This window comes from Aspergillus versicolor (genome assembly GCF_001890125.1).
Source record: "Aspergillus versicolor CBS 583.65 unplaced genomic scaffold ASPVEscaffold_3, whole genome shotgun sequence".
In the NCBI taxonomy this organism is placed as follows: domain Eukaryota; kingdom Fungi; phylum Ascomycota; class Eurotiomycetes; order Eurotiales; family Aspergillaceae; genus Aspergillus; species Aspergillus versicolor.
In genome coordinates this window covers 2,945,197-2,963,313 of record NW_024467526.1, presented here as the reverse complement: position 1 = coordinate 2,963,313, position 18,117 = coordinate 2,945,197, and the positions used below count along the sequence as shown (strand labels likewise).

Here is an 18,117-nt window from a genome sequence, read left to right as displayed (position 1 = left end):
CGGTCCAGCCCACTACTGTTTCTCTACACAAACAAGAAAAAGTCTGATTCACTCACACGGTGTCTGGACCACGGATTCTGTAAAACTCAACCTGTCATCATCTTTCATTCGATAAATCCCACTCTCCCAAACATGGCCTATCCAGCAACCATGCCCAACGCCCACGCTGCGCCCAACACAAGAGGATGATCGAGCTAACAGGCCTCATTCCAACTCCCAACTTCGGGGCCGCCCTCTTCAAAAAGCTCCTCGGTCTTCTCCACCGTCCTTCACGCACCAAGCCGTCCCTCACAGCCCTCCCCAACAAACTCCTAGTCGAGATCTTCCAATACCTCCCACTCATCGACCAAGCCAGCCTCGCTCTAACCTGCAAATCCTTCCACTTCATCTTCAACCACGTCTTCGAGAACGAGCTCTTCCGCTTCCCACGCCTCTACCAGCTCCGACTCCCTCATCTCTACCCAGACGGCATCATCAAGCTCGGCAAGACAAGACAACAATTTCTCCGCCGCCTCCAGGATAAACGCGTCCGATACTGCGCAAAATGCATGAAACTGCACCGCCGCGAAACATTCGCGCACCCGACATACACCGGGCCCATGATCTACAGGGAATTCTGCTGGACCGAGGCGGGCGTCATAGACCTATGCCCCTGTGTGGCCTTGACAATTCACGATAAGAACCGCATCGTGTGCCATCTGCGGCGCATGGCAAAGGGTAAACCGGTTGTGCTCAAGGACGGGCTTGAGAGGTTCTTCGTGCTGGGTTCTTGCAGGGGAGTTGTTACTCCGAATGGACATGGTTCGTTGGTTTCAGGGCGCGCTCCCACTCACGCTCCGGCTCACGCTCCGGCGCTGGTTCATTGCTGTGCTGTGTCCAGCCATGCCTTTGTGGAAGCGCGGATCAGGACGGTTCTATATATCGGAAGGAAGGGCATGCTTATTGCGGAAACGGATTACGAGGTTTCCACGGATGCTAGGGTGATGGAATGGCAGTTGGATGATGATGGGTTTGCGGATGCGCACTATAACTTGCTTTGGGCGATGAGGACGTCGGAAATGGGGCTTCTTTTGGGTGGGGAAGGCCACCGCCACGACGACGGGGTGAAAGACAAGAAGCAGGTGTCGTTCAGTGTGAAGAGGAATCTGGGGAGCTGTGAGTTGCCTGCTGATGGGCATTGGTCTAAGCAGGACCGACTGATGAGTCCGTCGTATGTGCGGCTAATGCAGTGAGTTTCCTGTTTCCTGTTTTTGGTCTGTGGATCTATGGTTTTGTCTAACTTTATAGTGCTTATGAGAACTGAACTTGCCCGTATTATAGTCGATATTCCGAATGGGATGATCAAGGATTCCAAGTTGGAGGAAATAACAAGAATGTGATACTGTGCCACCGGCAGCCCAAACATCACGGACAAGTCCAAAAACTGGCCCCAACGTCGCAACTGGAGGTGTTCGTCAGGTTCTAATTTGTGGATGTTCTCTCTCGCCCGCCACTAAGGATCGGGTCCAGCCGAACTGCTCCAATTAAACAATCGCTTTCTTGATCGTGTTTCAGGTATTTCTTCAATTAGACAGTATAAAGTCGCCAGTCTTCCTTGTTTTACAGGATTTCACCTCATCTTCTGTCCTCCCTGTAGGCGAGTCATCTCCATCATGTCTGTCAATCTCCTCGCAAACGGAGGCTTCGAATCTGGCTCCCTCTCGCCCTGGTTCGCCTCCGCCCCTAATGTTGCTGTCGTTGAAACGTCCGATGCCGAGTACACCCCCTACTCCGGCGACTACTACCTGTACTTCCCCGGTTATTCCCAGATATAAGCTCGCAGCTAATAAGGCAGCAACCTCCAGACTGCCGTCGGCAACAGAGGCAACACCGCCTCGCAAAAGCTTTCCGGTCTCTCCCCAGGCATAAACTACACCGTCTCTCTGCAAACCCGTACCCGTGGAGCCGGAGCCGCAAACTACTGCTCTGTGTATGTCTACGGCGGAAATAATGCGACAACCGGTGCGATTGCCAACATTGTTGATACACCGAACGAGTGGACTGAGCTGAAGGGCGGATACATGCCCAAGACCAGTGAAGATGTACTGAATATCATTGCAGCTTGTACATTCTCGGGGAGCAGCGCGACAGGGCATGTTTTGTTTGATGAGGTTGTTTTTGCTCAGTAAGGACAGGCTGGACCCTTGCGGGGTTAGTATGTAAATAGTGTAGAATTTAAATACACCCTACTGATAGAGTATGGGCTTGGCTTTTTTTTTTTTTTTTTTTTTTTTTTTTTTTTTTTGAGAGCAACTGGAAGGACGACTTTTGCCTTACACTCTTGGTATAATAACGTTTTTGCATTTTCCATGCATATTTGCTTAGGTATGAGACTCGTGTGTTATATATATACTCGGGATCGTGATGCATAACTGGACCACAATCAGCATCATTCTGTGAAGGCTGCCGTTCCCGGCCCACTGTCAATTATTCGGTACAGCCATACAATATGCCTGCAGTGAAGCAAGCTCCAGTGATTTGCATGCTTCAGGGAAAGTGAGGCGTTGCCGAATCTCTAACGCGATGACGTCATCATCTGCGATAATACCACCAGCTGTGGACTGTGGACCTCCAAGTGCAGTGAATAATGCTGTGTCCAGTCGCGATATAAAGGAGCGCCCTGGAACGTCTGTCCAGAAGTCTCCTGCTCGGAATCTTTAAACAGTTGCACCGACGACTTGCTGACGACCCGCGTGCCTGCACCGCCCTTCGTCTGCGCAACAGAAACTCTAAACCAGCGGCCTGCGCAAGCCGACTGCACAGCTGCAGACTTCCATACCGCTGGGCCTGGCTCTGGTTCTTTCGGCCGGGCCTCTTCTATCGCTTTCCGTCCTGGAAACTCATCTTGCCGTCTCCCAAGACCTTGTGGATTGATTCCCACTCCCAATCTCTACCCTACTTCTTCAGCCTGATCTCCTGCCCAACCATAGGTAGTTCAAGCTCTGCTAAGTCGGCTTCCATATCCCCGCCGTCGAGCAGATCTGCTCTACATCGAATCTCAAACACCCGCCGCACCTCTTGTCTTGCATACAGCAAAATGACCACCCCTACCTTGATCAATCTCCCCCCTCCCCCTTCCGACCCGGTAACTCCATCGGATATGGGACCGTATGACCACCTCCCTGACCTTCCCGTCTGTGAAATTGACTGACAGCGCGATGACGATAGGGGAACTCCCAACTCAACCACCACCTCTCTCTCCGCCTTGTCCACCACCGCCATCAAGGACGGCCACCAGGGCCAGCCCCACCCCCACGGGCACCATGCGCACCACTCCTCCAACACATCCATGAGCTCAACCACCACCCTGGAGGCTGAGCGCGCCGACCGCATCTCCCGCCTAGCCGGTCTAGAGCGGGTTGCTACTGCACGAGCCGGCGGCGCAGGACACCCCACCACCGCTCCCTCTGTTGCATACACACCGGGCTACTTTGACACGGCCTCCGGCATGAAGGAGAGGAGCACGGTAGGCAGCGCCAGCGCAACGGGCAGCGTAGGCGCTCGCACCACCTGGGCCAGTGGTAGCGACGCTTTTGATGCTGATAAGATGAGCGAGGCCGACGACGTGTCCAGCGTCGGCAACATCAGCGACGAAGGAGATGCCAGTCTGGTCGGCTTCGGAGAGGGCGCAAGTACCATGAGTGGCCCGATCTCACATTCCGGACTCAACCGGACGTCCTCCAGTGGCCGGCCGAGCTCAATCGGTAGCCCGAGCCGTAGCCGGGCTACCCCCATGGCGCCTTACTCGCCTCATCTGAGTGACAGCGGCCACCCTATGCAGCAGAATACCCTTGCCCCGCCCGGGAGTACATCTGCCACCCCGGAGCCGATTCAGGATGCACGTATGGTCGATGGGATGACCTACGATGCCGATGTCGTTGACACGACTGCGAGAACTCCGCGACTGGCTACTCCCGGCATTGAGGACCCTCACGACGAGCGGTATTGAAGACTGTGGTTGTGGGTAGCGGTATGACTACGATTACTACTTCTTATGTGACGCAGGCGTTCGCAATGGTTTACTGCTTATCGGATTGGAGTCTAAATGTTTTTGTTTCACCCCCGAAGAGAGGGTCGAGAGGGTCGAGACTTGACGCTCATGGGAGGCGGCTCTTCTTCCGAAAAGGTTGGTGATTTCTTTTATTTTGTAGGATAAAGTCAGCAATCAAGTTGTGCACAATTGATATGAAAAGATAAAAGATGCCTTTCGGGTGGCAAAAGTACGGCACGCCCTTCAAGCCGCCCGCGATACTCAGAGACTACCGTCCAGGTACTAGCCGTAGCGTGGAAAGCTTCGATTTCAAGAAAATACGCCAAAAAAAAAACTCGAAACTTAAATTATGCGAAAAAAAGAAAACAAAATGATCTGTACTCTTGTAGAATCTGATGTTTCAAGTTCGGCGTTCGCAGACTTGCCGAATTGGGAACATTTGCCGCTTTTTCTGCGTCCGCCGCTCAGTCACAGTCTGCCTCTCTTCTTCTCTTCTTCACTCTTCCATCTCCCATTCACCACCCCCTCCTACAGTCGTCCTGTCCTGTTCCCTGCTGGCATTGACTTGTCAAGCATCATTCTGATCTGAAACAACTTGGACTGGAGACTTGACAAGAGTTCCAACCTGCCAAGTTCCGTCGTCTTTGACCTCGTTCTTTGTGCGTCGCCTTGGACAAAACAACCAGCAGCTCGTCACGCAGAACTACAGCACTTGATTTCGGCCGCCGTCTCGTCGATAGCGATATTCATCGTCTATCTATACCGCTCGATACTCTACGATCGCGTTATCCTCTTTGCTCGTGTTTACTCATTGGCGGGGAGCCTAACTTCAGCTTATCCACAGCTCATTCTAGAGCCACGTCGATCCTGTGCGCGTTTCGCTACAATCAGAACTTTGGGTTTTTGTGATTGAAACTGTTGAATCACTCAACATGGCTGCTCCTACACAACTTGCTTGTAGGCATTCCTCTCCCCACTTTGGTTGCTGCCTTAGGTGGAGTCGTGTGCGAACAATTGCTAATCTGCTGCAGACCGCACGGTCAAGGGAGTTGGCATCGTGGATGCGTCTCCTGTGTACGAGCCCTTGGCGGGGTTTGAGAGGTATGTTTTTTCTTGTCGCGACACTGCCAACCGGGCGAACATATCACTGACTGATTGATCTTTTCTAGACCGGAGGGGAACCTTCGTTGCAGCGCATATTCTCCCTGTGGCCGATATTTCGCTTGGGCATCTCCCGAGAAGTATGCACCCCTGCGCTCCTTATACTTTGAAGAGAAGAATGCATGGTTAACATCGTACCAGGGTCACCATTATTGATCCTTCCGTCGGACATGCCGTTTCCACGATCCCCGCCGACAACGTTTTCGAACTGGGATTCTCGCCCCTCGGAACATACCTGATTACGTGGCAGCGTCCGTCCAAGGATGCCAATGGCGATGCTGTCAAGAACCTGAAGGTCTGGCACGTGCTAGAGACGGAGGAACGGATTGTGGGACAGTATGTCCAAAAGTCACAGACCGGCTGGAATATCCAGTACACCGCCGATGAGAAATTGTGCGCCCGCGTCGTCACCAACGAGGTCCAGTTTTATCAAAGCGATAACCTATCTAAGGTCTGGAATAAGCTGCGCGTGGAGGGGGTGGCAGATTTTGCGCTTTCGCAAGGCCAGAATCAATCCGTTGCGGTTTTCATTCCTGAGCGCAAGGTGCGTTATATCGTGAATTCTTTTTGAAGCTTTGCCTGGACTAATAGCTGTTCTAGGGACAACCCGCTGCCGTCAAGGTGTTTTTGGTGCCTCAGTTTGGATCACCGGTATCGCAGAAGACGTTCTTTAAGGGTGATAAGGTTCAATTGAAATGGAACGCATCTGGCACCAGCTTGATTGTCCTTGCGCAGACTGATGTCGATAAAACCGGCAAGAGTTACTACGGAGAGACTACTCTTTACCTGCTGAGCTCGACCGGTCAATTTGATTCTCGGGTGCATCTGGGTACGTAGAACGCGTTATTCATTTGTTTGACGGTATGCTAATATTCAAACAGACAGAGAGGGCCCGATCCACGACGTGAGTTGGTCTCCCACCTCCACGGAGTTCGGTGTCGTCTACGGTACCATTCCCTCCAAGACGACTATCTTCAATGTTCGCGGTGTTCCCAAGCACAGTTTCCCATTGACCCCCCGAAACACGATCCTGTTTTCTCCCCATGGTCGCTTCGTCCTCGTGGCCGGTTTTGGAAACATGGCTGGTCAGATGGACATCTACGATATGGAGAAGAACTACAACAAGATTACTACGGTGGAGGCGGCGAACTCGAGTGTTTGCGCCTGGTCGCCTGATGGCCAGACCATCCTGACTGCCACCACCAGTCCCCGTCTGCGAGTAGACAACGGTCTCCGCTTGTGGCACGTCAGCGGAGCACTGCTGTACAACGAGGACATCAACGAGCTTTACGATGTCGTCTGGCGCCCCCAATCCACCATTCAGCACCCACTAGGCGACCCGTTCAACCCTCTGCCCACCCCGCACGCTTCGGCAGTGGCCTATCTCAGCACTAGGAAAGCTCCTGTTAAGCCCGCCGGCGCATACCGACCCCCAGGTGCCCGTGGACAATCCACCCCTCTGGCCTTCCGCCGTGAAGACCAGGGTGGATCTGCCTATGTCCCCGAAGGCACCGCGACAGGTGGTGCTCTGAACGGCCAGGCCCGATCTCGCAGACGTGGTGTGCCAGGTGCCGAGCCGGTTGAAGAATTCCTTCCCCCGGGAGCCGCTCCCGGAGGAGGTGTTGCCCTGCCACCTGGTGCGGACCAGTCAGAGAAGCTATCCAAGTCTGCGGCGAGAAACAAGAAGAAGCGTGAGGCTCGCAAGCTCAAGGAGGGCCAGGAAGAAGAAGTCAATGAGCGCAGCCCGGCCCGCGGAGAGAAGAAGACCGAGAACGGTCGGCCTAAGGATGGCCGTAAGAACGGACAGCAGCAGAAGCAGCAACCCAACGGCGCGACCAAGGCAGCTCCCGCTCCCGCTCCTATTCCGGAGCCTACCCCTGTCGATGATGGCGTCCCTAGCGTGCACGATAAGAAGATTCGCGGCCTGCTGAAGAAGATTCGTGCAATCGACGACCTGAAGATGCGCCTTGCCGGCGGTGAGAAGTTGGAGGATACGCAGATGAAAAAGATCCACACAGAGGAATCAGTGCGCAAGGAATTGGAAGGCCTGGGCTACAACGGATAAGCGTACCTGGATTAAGTGCGCGTTACTTGCACATGCATTCATGCCTCTATTCCGTCTGCCATGTCAATCTAGCGCAGCATACAGCCTGCTCTTTGGCTTCATCATCGTCAATGTACATGTCATAAACTATCTATCTATCCCGCGCGCCTTCATCAGTAACTAGATAAGATAAATCTATCCGTGTCAATCAATCAATAACCGTCTTCAATCCCCTTCTCCTTCTCCCACCTCTGCCTCTCCCAATTCATCTCCCACCACCACTCATTCAACATATCTCCCTCCCCTTCTTGTTTTCTACCCTCTTTACTTGGTGGCTCCTCCTGCCACGGCTTCACCGCGAAGATATAATGTACATTCTTCACCTCCCCGTCCCTCCAAATCGCCCCATGCACATCTCCGGCCCTCATTGTTTTAAGCGCATTATACACATACGGCAACGGCACCCATCGGCCCGTGAACGCCTCGGAGAGTAGCTCCTGGTCTGGGAATGTATAACTGTTGACCTTCTCGGGCATATTCAGTAGTGTCTCTATTGCGCCGAATGTCGCTAGGCTCGGCTTTACCACTAGCAGGCCGCTGTTTAGCATCCCGACGCCGGCAGTGCTGGGTGCGCCGGTGGATTGAGCTATTGTGGGTGTTTTGTGTTGTGTCGTGAAGGCGCAGTTTTGGGGGGTCCTGGTTACATCAATTCCATTTATATTAGCCTGAGAGCGAGTCTGGTATGGCGGGGTGATTTTGGGCAAGGGAGGAGACGGAAGGGCAAGGGACGGTAGGAATTGAAAAAAGAGAGGTGGTGATACCAATGAGCTGGATAATGCGCCTTCTTCATGGGATTACAAGCACAAGCATGACTTGCCGCAAAGACCCTCCTCCCAGAGCCCAGCCCATCATGCTCGTCTTCCCCGTCTTCATGTTCGTTTGCGTCCCCGTCGAGCGGTATCTCCATCAATTCATCTATATTCTTCCTAACAAGCATATCCCCGTCCAGCAGCACCACGCGATCAAAGACATCCTCTAGCGAGAATACGACGAGTTTATTCCATGTCTCTGCGAAGCGCGGATCGGCGTCGTATTTCCGGTTTGTTGTTGCAGGTTTTATGGCGGGGACGGCGAGGGTGCGGATTCCGCGCGCGGTCAGCGCGGAGAGGCCGGACTCTGGGAAGGTGGGTGTGTAGAGGGCGACGAAGGGGTAGGCTGTTTGTGTGCGGCGGAGGGAGTGGTGCAGCGTTAGGAGGCCAGGGAGGTAGGAGAGGTTTGTTATTAGGGAGGCCCAGACTTGAACGAGGATGAGTGTTAGGTTATGTTTTCGCGATACAGGTGGAGATGGAGGTGATAGAGAATTGTGGTACCCATTCTTGGTTGCGGCTCTGATAAGAGAGCCATTTTGTGAGTCAATGAGTCAAGGAGGAGGGACGGGAATTAATTAAAGATGAGGTTGAAGTCGGAGTTGAGGTTGGATTTAAAGTCGCGGATTATTTGGAGATTTCTGGATCCTGCTGAATTCCGCGACTCCGGCGATTGCGATATCGCTCTCTATCCCCCGCCATGGCGTGATTATGTAACTCCTGTGTAATGTTTACAACTACAGCTACTGTATAAAACTACTAGGTAGATAGAAATCGGAATGTCCACGCCACATGCATATGCTGCCCGGTCCCGTTCCATCAGAAGAGACCAGGCCGTGGTATGGGCGGGACGCATGAAGTAGTAGAGCGTCCCCATCGATATATCGCAGCCGATACAGAGCTTATACCTCGAGAGGCATTTCAAGGCACGATCCTCGCCTTGCGCTCCACCTTACAGCGCGAATGTTCCTATATCAGAGGGTGGTTGTGTAAAAAATAAAGATCAAATATCATCATGCGGGTATCTCTGGGCAACTCATTTCGCAATATTATTTGTCACGTACATCATGTAAAAACCCGCGTCCGCTTGATGGGACTTCCTATGCGAAGCGAGCGACTGCCAGCCATTCCGCTAAGTAAGCGGTCCATCCCGTCCACGTCGAGCTCTCCTCGGCGCAGCCGAAGTTGATCTGCTTCAACTGTAGGTGGCTCGGTAACCGACGTTCGAGTAGGGCCGGCTTCGGGTTCTGTCAGCTTCGGCGCTAGGATCACAAGGCGATGCTCCGCAGCAACCAGGATGTCGAACGCCTGGTCCTCCGGACGAGATTGACGAGATACGACGGGAATGTGGCCGATCCCTTTCAAGGGCTCACCCATGAGCGCAATATCTTGGATCGGGGTTACCCGGCAACGATTGGATGCATCCAGAGTTCCCGTCGCCCGTACGGCGCTTCTCCACAGAGTCAGAAGACTGGGTATGGTGGTACTTTGATTTCCGTGTCGAACGAGAACCGATTCATCCGGTAGAGCGTCCTGCGATGTATTCGTCTGGTATACAGAAATGCCGCCACGCAACGATGAAGTAGACGACCCAGTCGCAGTCCCTTTCAGTAGGGTATCCTCGCGCAAACGTTTTGTGGAAGGGGTCATCGGAGCGAATTTCGGGCGCTGTTCAACAGCCGGTGCACCGCCCTCCGATCTTCCTCCAGATTGAAAACTGAGGATACGACCACTAACTGAAAAAGCAGTCAAAGCTCCACCCGACACTCCTTGCACGCTTGACTGTCGCTGGAGAGGACCTTTGGCCGTCCCAGGTCCGGCCCCTTCAAGATCCCATACTCCCCAATCGCCGTCGGCCATGAGAACCATTATGGCGCGTCCGCCAAGCACCCATTCGGCATCAGTAATCGTTTTACGCGGTGCAAGGCTAGAGTGTGACTGCTCAAAGCCAGGGTAAAGGGTGATCAGCCATTTCCCCTCGGTCTCGGAGGTCTCATAGTCGCCTTGAGCTCCGGCCGCCCTTCGCGACGACTTCGATGGCTTTGTGGAGAAACAGGAGTACACTTTAACGCACCCAGAATGAAATGAGACCAGCAGGGTCGAATGCCGCGCAGCAGGGTAGCTTGATGGGTTGAAAGCTATGTTCTGTGCCGGTGCCGGTAAATATCGTCGCCTCGACTCAATGTCCTCTGCGAATAGAGTTCCGTCATCTGCAATCGGGATTCGATGAATTACGAGTAGGCCAGAAGATTCCGCGGAATGTGTCGCGACCAGAATATCCCATCTTCCCTCGCTGCTGACGTCCTGTTGCGAGCCCTCCTGATAAGTAAATGTGATACTCACACCTCGTGGAACCTCCTCATGCGCGATGCCACCGCTGATCGAGAACGTCTGGAGGCCCCACGCACCTATCGCAGTTTGAGTTGGATGGGGAGGAGTCAAGGGCAGCGTGACAACACGAGTCGAGTAGTCTGCACAGACTGCGGAGACGACGATAAATTTATTAAGAACTGCGGGAAACGGATCGAGGGGTGACCGCGCGCTTTCACGAAGAACCCGCGGAACAGCAAGCCCGATGACCCTGCTTCCAAGGGGTATGTCGACTTGGCGTAGAACAGTTTCATAAGGATGGGCAGGGTCGACTTCGGGGTCCTCCTCCTCAAACAGATACCCCGGATCAATCTCCGAGACCTCATCTTTCCCCGTATCGGCCACACTCTCATCATCGGAGTCAATAATCATGATAGCGTCATCATTGTTACGACTAGGCTTTGGCGGCTTCTCCTCTTTCGGGGGCTGTGGTTTTTGGTTCGAAAACGGGCGTCCTCCCCTCCAAATGACCTTCAATCCATCCTCATAGCCATAGACAACAACAGAGGATCCATTAGGGGCAATAATTGGGTAGCCTTGAGCGGCGTAAACGCGGTGAGGGAGTTGGTAGCTGCAATCGGAAAATCCAAGTTAGTCCAAGGCACGAGCATCAGTCGCAAGTTACAAAGTATACCTTAGCTGTAAGCCATCATCCCGAGCTCTAACGAGCGGTCGAGAGGGGAAGGAGGGCATGGTGTCTGATACTTAACGTTGATCGCAGCCCGTTGGCAACAGCTCATACGAGGCGTCAAGCTCAGCAAGATGTATTTAGAATGCCAACCGACAAAGTAGCCCGTATCAGTTAAATTGTCGGTACCAGAACTCTTAAGCTTATGCGAAAAGAGCGCGTTGATCGAGAAAGGGAGAGGGAAGACCCGAGGAGAGGGCGAAGTTGGGGTGTTGTTGCGGAGAGGAAGAAAAAAGCCGCCGTCCAGCATTTCTTATTTACGCTCTCCAGTCCGCGTCCACCGCGTCCCTTCCAGAGCTCCAGCTCCAGCTCGACAACCCCGACGCAGCACCCATTCCTTCTTTCGCGGCCGTTCTGAGATCGCTATCAGTAGTATACTCCCACTGCTGGTATTGCCTTTGGATCGAGCCTCACAAACAATCCGACAATGGCGCCTATTGCCTGTTCCTCTTCTCCCCGCAGTCCCTAACAAACCGCGCCGATAATGTCTACAGTCCGGTCTTTAGGCCTACACGAATCCTCGGCCATCCCGTTTCTCGTTGCTGAAAATCTCCTCCCCCCCGATCCGTCAGAAAATCTCTACTCATGGACGACATCCGTCGATACTAGCCCGGGCGGCGGTGCAGTGGAGGATGAGCTAGTATGGACAAAGAGCTCCGTGGTCTGGTCCCGGGCTGGAGTTATTAAAAGAGTCTTTCGTCTGGACCTGGAAAAGGAAGATATCAAGCATGTCCTATTGACAAATTTTGCCGTGGGCAAAGTCAAACGTTCCAATGACAAGTCTGCGTCTGCCGCATCACAGAAGTCGAACAATCATGCAAGTCAGTTACCCGACGCACCGCCAGTCAGAACTACAGAGTCAGGGGCTGGAAGAAAAGGACCTAGCAAAGCCGCGTCGCGGGCATTGGTTGTTGTTCTTAAATCTCAAGCCCATATATTTTTCCTGGAGGGCAATAGCCATGTGGTTCCTCTGCCCTTCGAGGTCGAGTCTGTGTTTGCGACACCTCACGGTTTACTATTCCAAAGAAAAGTCGCCGAAGACAATAATTCTAGTAGTCATCCAACGGCACCACCGAATTCATTCATGTCATTCGCACAGGACTTTCGTGCTTCTCAAACCCTCGAGCACGCATCTGGTAAGACGCAACGACCATCACTGGGCACTATCCCAAGCCAAAGCCCTGGCTGGAAGTCACGAACAAACAAGCGCGCAGATTTGCCTAGGGTGTTCTCTCTTATGGATCCACATTCAGAGATGGGTCTGGTGGTAACTAATCAAGCCTCTCGATGGGTACAGAAGAGCCTTTCGAGCAGGCCCTCCGGATTTGATGTACTAGACCCCGCAGACGAGATTATCTATGTCTCTCCCAGGGACGAGCTCTCAGGGGCATGTCGAGCCAACCCAAAAAGTCCCCTCATACTGGTGTTGACAGTCAATACCAACACGGGATTGTATACGCTTTGGACTGCGCGCTATCGCGAGGATGAAACAGCCCCATCCTCCAAGACGAAAAGACGCCGCGAAACCGGTGGCACTCGGTCCAAGAGACGCAGTTCTCATTTCGGAATGACCACAGGAACGACTACGCCTGGTGCACGCCCACCAGCCGCAAGGGAAAGTTTTGGCCCAAGAGGTGATAATTGGAATGCGTCCGTCATGTCTCATTCACGGTTTTCGACTGAGGGAAAACCAGAAGATGATGAGGATGATTTTGCATCCAAATTGGGCCAGGACTTTGGAGATATTGGTGTTCCCTCGAAAACCTCCAGACGAGTAAGCTCAATGCTAGCTCGTACTGACCTAGCTACGAGTCAGGATAGGATAACATTCTCCGATCTCGCAACAGGAAGCCAGTCAAGCACAATTCATCCAGGTGGTCTGCGACAGTCGATAGGGGCAGGTAGCACCCGCGCAAGCTTTGGCTTCAATCCGAGGGCCTCTTTTCCACCTGCGGCTGGTTCTATGTACAGTACTGCGGGCAGCTTTGTGGACGCCCCTGCTGACAAACTACTCGAAGAGTTGAATAACGAGAATCTTTTTGAAGGAATCGAGAATATGGATCTCAAGGATTCGGCTTCGGGGCTTCCCGAGGAGGTTCTCTTGACTAAGGTGGAAAGCTTTTCCTCGAGGTTCTCCGGGAACTTCCTTGCTCCCTCGAAGCTGAAGCCCTCTAAGAAGCTGAAGGTCGTCACCCTTTGTCCGACGGACTATGCATCAGCGCAAATTGGGGACTTGACTTCGATGGCCCTTTACGTGGTGGACCAAGAGGCACAATCTATGACTGTCGTCAACATACGCGCAGAGAGCGTTAGAATGCCGGCGAAAGACACAGTATTCTCGAAAAGGTCAAAGAGTAAGACATCCGTCAATGAGCGCAGTTTACTAGTATCGGCACACGGTAGTATCCAACACCTTTCGGGTGTATTGGATGTGTGCAAGGTGGTCGATGGGGAAATCTCTCGCTTGGTAACTCTCAGCGCCGCTGATGGTGGTGGTCATATCCTACATTTGCAAACACCATGGAATGGGCCTGTAGTTCTCGGACTACCTACAAAATTCATGCTACACGAAGTCGATGCCCTTTCTTCAATCATGACCATGAGTCTCCCGCGAGAAGGCAGTATGAAACGTGTTATGACTGACTCCTCAATTGCAATGATCAGTCTCGATCACCCTGCCGTTGATGGGAAATTCGACGTGGTGGACTCCGTGAAGCGAAGGCATAAGCTTCGTATTCAATTGGAGCCCACCAATGCCTTGGTTAGAAAAGCACTTAGTGTGTGCAGATTCGCTTTGGCCGGTTACTTCCATGATAAGGTGGCCGACGGGCTTCTAGTAGGTTGGTGGGAAACGCTTAAATGGCTCCAGGAACGGGAAACACGCGAGAACGACCTCGAATGGACTGCTCTAGTGGTAGTTCTATTTTCACTGGCTACCCCGTTTATTGAAAGCGACCAATCCCCGCATACAACTAGGCAAACCCGCAGAAAGAAAGGCCTGCTGAGGTCCAGCAGTGGTAGCTATGCCGATACAGAGAGTTGGGAATCGATGCTTGACCAAGAATCAGGATCGGCGGGTGTCGTTGCTCCATGGATGAATACTAGCTCCTGGGGTTGGATAATTGAGCAGGATGCCGAAGATGAGAGTACCGCGAGCCATGGAAAAAAGCCGTTAAAAACGGAACAGTCGCCTTCCAGTCGATCAACCTGTCGCAAAAACACCTATCTCATAAGGTGCGCCGCTCTAGCTAGGGAATTTCTACAAACCCCACTGGGTATTATGGCATTCGGGGCGGATGGCCCGCTTCGAACTGCGCTTGCCAACAGTGAACATTCCCCATACACTGCAATCTGCACTGTTCTCGTCGCCCTACATCTTCTTCGAGAAGAACAGAAACTATCAGCATGCGATGACGAGCAATCACACAAATCTCTAGGCCTTCTTGCCCCAGTGTTGGCCCAGCTAGGCGGATGGCTAGGATGGCCAAACTGGAACTGGGCGGAGAGCTCATATTATGGCATGGAAATTGCGAGCTTAAATCGTTGGCAATTTGAAAACACCCGGATGAGTTTAGGGACAGTTCCTAGCGAGCCGCTCAAACCTCCTTCTATATTCGCCTTCCTAGAGCATGCTTGGCAGGGACAATCTACCATGTTCTGGAGTTTACTCAACCTCGTACATTCCGACGAATATCCCAGAAGAGGAAAGTTATGGCAGTGGTGTTATACTTTAACCCCGCGCACGTTATCACTCGACGGGTTTGTCGACGAAATGCGGACTAAATCAAGTGTCCTTGAAAGAATACAGCTCCTTCACCGTTGGGGGTTGACGCGAAAAGTTATCGAAACCTTTCCGGAAGGTGTTAGCACTCCCTTGTACGAGGCTATTCTACAGTCACAAACACATGCCACCACATCGTGGAACCCGACTCTTTTGGGTTTGGTTGATCGAGACGACCTCAGCATCTCAATGAACCAGTTAAGCACCTCTCGTCCTCCACCGCCATCATTGCCTATAATCTCTCACGATTCCCTGCGTGACTACCACCATATTGGTAGTTCGGCTCTTGAAATTGATGCCATCAACTCCTTTGAAGCTTCCGCCGAAGCTGACCGCTTCTCCGTTACAAAACTCATATTCCGTGACGACAAGCGTTTCATTGAAGCGGCGCGATTACTCAACCAATCCAAGGCGCCTGCAGCGGAATGCACCCCTGAGCCTGAATGGACTGATTCGGATCTGCTAGAGGCTCAGAAAGAAATGGTACAATTAGTCACCATGCGAACGCTGTCTATTCCTACCGGACGAGCCATGCTCGCCTTTAGTGGCCGCCTCCCTCTTTTAACTGAGAAACTTCCGATCCCATCGTTCTCACTACAGTGCGTTATGAAACCTTCAAACGTGACTGTAAGCGCAGATAGGGCATCCTTCAGTGAGGAGAAGGTCTGCTGGGCATTCTTTCACAATGGTGTTTCCACTGGCCTTGCCATCTCTAGAAATTCCAAAGGGATTGATACATCATGGATTCTCTTTAACAAACCTCAAGAATTGACTAACCGTCATGCTGGCTTTCTTCTCGCTCTGGGTCTCAACGGTCATTTGAGGTCGCTGGCTAAATGGGTGGCTTTCAAATACCTCACTCCAAAACACACCATGACATCGATCGGTTTGTTACTTGGCCTATCTGCATCCTATTTAGGAACAATGGACACCCTGATCACCCGGCTGTTGTCTGTTCATGTAACGCGGATGCTCCCACTTGGGGCAGCAGAGCTCAACCTGTCGCCATTGACACAGACTGCTGGGATCATGGGAATTGGTCTCTTATACTGCAATTCCCAACATCGGCGGATGAGTGAAGTCATGCTCTCAGAGATTGAAAACGCAGAGCCAGAAGAAGGCACCGCATCTCAGGAGGGTCTACGTGATGAGGGGTATCGGTTAGCTGCAGGGCTGTCACTTGGATTCATTAACTTGGGTAAAGGCAAGGATCTGAAAGGTATGCGGGATATGCATATAGTTGAGAGATTGCTCACCGTGGCCGTGGGTACCAAGAACGTTGATCTGGCTCACGTCCTTGACCGCGCAACCGCTGGAGCCACTATCGCTTTGACCATTATTTTCATGAAGACCAACGATGAAACTCTGGCGCAAAAAATTGACATTCCTGATACCACGGTTGGGTTTGATTATGTGCGGCCGGACCTCTTTCTCCTCCGCACGCTTGCACACCATGTCATCATGTGGGACAGTATTCAGCCCTGTGATGAATGGTTTATACAAAGTCTTCCAAGAGTCTACCGTCGCCGCTATCGTCTAACTAGTGTACGTCAGCTAAAGAGCAACGACATGCCATTCTTTAACATAATTGCCGGTCTCTGTTTCGCGCTTGGGCTTCGGTATTCTGGCTCGGCCAATCCAAGGGTACGAGATATTCTTCTCTCCTATCTGGATCAATTTATCCGAATTTCTCGACTCCCCGCTGTCAACTATGACGGTAAATTGGCGCGAAACTCCGTTCGCCACTGTCAGGATGTCGTGGCTTTATCTGCAGCAGCTGTCGTCGCGGGAACAGGAGACTTAGCTATATTCCGGCGTCTGCGCTCACTCCATGGCCGTGTGGATCCCGATACGCCATATGGAAGCCATATGGCCGCCCACATGGCTATAGGGATGTTGTTCTTGGGCGGTGGCAGTTATACCCTCGGCACTTCCAACCTTGCAGTTGCGTCTTTGATCTGCTCACTCTATCCTATCTTCCCAACGACCGTGCTTGATAACAAATGTCACTTGCAAGCGTTCCGGCACTTATGGGTTCTTGCTGCAGAACCTCGCTGTCTAGTCCCCCGTGATCTTGACTCCAGACGACCAGTATCGATCCCCATTAGTATAACGAGCTCCAATGGTGACAGTCACATACTAACCGCACCTTGTCTATTACCTGACTTGAGCCTGATAACAAAGGTCGAAGTCCGCAGCCCAGACTACTGGCCACTGGTTCTGGATTTCGCCAGCAATTCCGATGTGCGCGAGAAGTTCCAACAGGGCGACCAGTCCATATATCTACGACGAAAAGCAACCTACAATCCTACGGGTACATCAGTATTTGGCTCCACGTTGGCTGGATTGAGCGGTGCGCAAGACATCCTCCCGTCGTCTTCGACATTGGCCTCCAACCAGGGCAAGGGTCTAGCACCATCAGCTCTACCAAACGTCTCAGCATTGCTCTCAAACAATTCTCACAGGTTCACACCAAAACCTGCGGCACAGAGCATCTGGGACTGGATTTTCGAACTCCAATCCTTACACGGTCTTCTCGACGCCCGGGAGAAGGAGCTCGTCCTCCCATCCTCCTTCCCGACACGGCCGCGTCCATCACCCACGCCATACGACGCACCGTGGCTTCGGCAATCCGCAGTTGACAGCAAACTTACGGCGGAAAACACTGTGCAAAATGTCATCCAAGCAGCAAAGGGCCGCGGCGCAAACCCAGACGAAGTGCGTGACCGCCTCTGGCAGCTCCAGTTACTTTTCAGCTGGATCGATGCCGGTTCTTTCCCATCGGAAAGCTACGAAGAACAGCACGAGAGAGAGAGATCTGCGCCGTCCCGCGGGCTCTGGCTGCGGAAGGACTATGTTGAAGAATTGCGATGGAAGATCTGGGGTGTCCAGACTGGCAATCATGGCGGTGGGCCTGAAAGCCCTCAAAGCCAGAAATGATTATTACATGCATGTATGTGTACTAGCACAACAGGAGTTATGGGTCATTAAGTAAGGACCTTAACTGGGAGGCGCTAGTTATATAGTGTGTTATTAAAGGCGTGCGTTTTGTTTTTCATGATCGTGACTTTCAGTACCACGATACGATATATTTGTTCTTCGTACGATTCTTTTCAGTTGCCAATCACATCAATCGTGAGTCATTATGATACGCTAAGACATCCAAAGACGGTATAT

The 18,117-nt window shown here is 52.4% G+C and overlaps 7 protein-coding genes across 7 annotated transcripts; 5 read left to right on the top strand and 2 right to left on the bottom strand.

Moving 5' to 3' along the window:
- Positions 1-71: 71 nt before the first annotated feature.
- On the top strand, positions 72-1,542 carry ASPVEDRAFT_588900 (F-box protein). Its single transcript, XM_040815439.1, has 2 exons — positions 72-1,228; positions 1,288-1,542. Exons 1-2 carry the CDS (start codon positions 186-188, stop codon positions 1,301-1,303), a joined length of 1,059 nt encoding a protein of 352 aa, XP_040666454.1. The 5' UTR covers positions 72-185; the 3' UTR covers positions 1,304-1,542.
- A 110-nt stretch (positions 1,543-1,652) lies between these two features.
- Positions 1,653-2,168, top strand: ASPVEDRAFT_82250 (uncharacterized protein; the record flags this gene model as incomplete). Its single annotated transcript, XM_040817168.1, has 2 exons — positions 1,653-1,786; positions 1,835-2,168. The coding sequence occupies 2 exons, from the start codon at positions 1,653-1,655 to the stop codon at positions 2,166-2,168; spliced, it is 468 nt and encodes a 155-aa protein (XP_040666453.1).
- A 490-nt stretch (positions 2,169-2,658) lies between these two features.
- ASPVEDRAFT_40232 (uncharacterized protein) lies at positions 2,659-4,298 on the top strand. Its single transcript, XM_040812090.1, has 2 exons — positions 2,659-3,147; positions 3,208-4,298. Exons 1-2 carry the CDS (start codon positions 3,077-3,079, stop codon positions 3,986-3,988), a joined length of 852 nt encoding a protein of 283 aa, XP_040666452.1. The 5' UTR covers positions 2,659-3,076; the 3' UTR covers positions 3,989-4,298.
- A 664-nt stretch (positions 4,299-4,962) lies between these two features.
- On the top strand, positions 4,963-7,256 carry ASPVEDRAFT_127236 (translation initiation factor 2A; the record flags this gene model as incomplete). Its single annotated transcript, XM_040806438.1, has 6 exons — positions 4,963-4,987; positions 5,062-5,131; positions 5,200-5,271; positions 5,333-5,735; positions 5,792-6,020; positions 6,073-7,256. 6 exons carry the CDS (start codon positions 4,963-4,965, stop codon positions 7,254-7,256), a joined length of 1,983 nt encoding a protein of 660 aa, XP_040666451.1.
- A 191-nt stretch (positions 7,257-7,447) lies between these two features.
- On the bottom strand, positions 7,448-8,639 carry ASPVEDRAFT_82247 (glycosyltransferase family 8 protein; the record flags this gene model as incomplete). Its single annotated transcript, XM_040817167.1, has 3 exons — positions 7,448-7,931; positions 8,057-8,531; positions 8,606-8,639. The coding sequence occupies 3 exons, from the start codon at positions 8,637-8,639 to the stop codon at positions 7,448-7,450; spliced, it is 993 nt and encodes a 330-aa protein (XP_040666450.1).
- A 527-nt stretch (positions 8,640-9,166) lies between these two features.
- Positions 9,167-11,164, bottom strand: ASPVEDRAFT_127961 (uncharacterized protein; the record flags this gene model as incomplete). Its single annotated transcript, XM_040806506.1, has 2 exons — positions 9,167-11,042; positions 11,106-11,164. The coding sequence occupies 2 exons, from the start codon at positions 11,162-11,164 to the stop codon at positions 9,167-9,169; spliced, it is 1,935 nt and encodes a 644-aa protein (XP_040666449.1).
- Positions 11,165-11,643: 479 nt separating this feature from the next.
- Positions 11,644-17,880, top strand: ASPVEDRAFT_128813 (anaphase promoting complex subunit 1; the record flags this gene model as incomplete). Its single annotated transcript, XM_040806579.1, has 2 exons — positions 11,644-16,455; positions 16,501-17,880. The coding sequence occupies 2 exons, from the start codon at positions 11,644-11,646 to the stop codon at positions 17,878-17,880; spliced, it is 6,192 nt and encodes a 2,063-aa protein (XP_040666448.1).
- Between the last annotated feature and the right edge of the window lie 237 nt (positions 17,881-18,117).

Coding starts and splice junctions, on each gene's coding strand:
- ASPVEDRAFT_588900 (XM_040815439.1), top strand. CDS start 186: ATGATCGAGCTAACAGGCCTCATTCCAACTCCCAACTTCGGGGCCGCC.
- ASPVEDRAFT_40232 (XM_040812090.1), top strand. CDS start 3,077: ATGACCACCCCTACCTTGATCAATCTCCCCCCTCCCCCTTCCGACCCG. Junction 3,148..3,207: donor ACTCCATCGGATATGGGACC/GTATGACCACCT, acceptor CGATGACGATAG/GGGAACTCCCAACTCAACCA.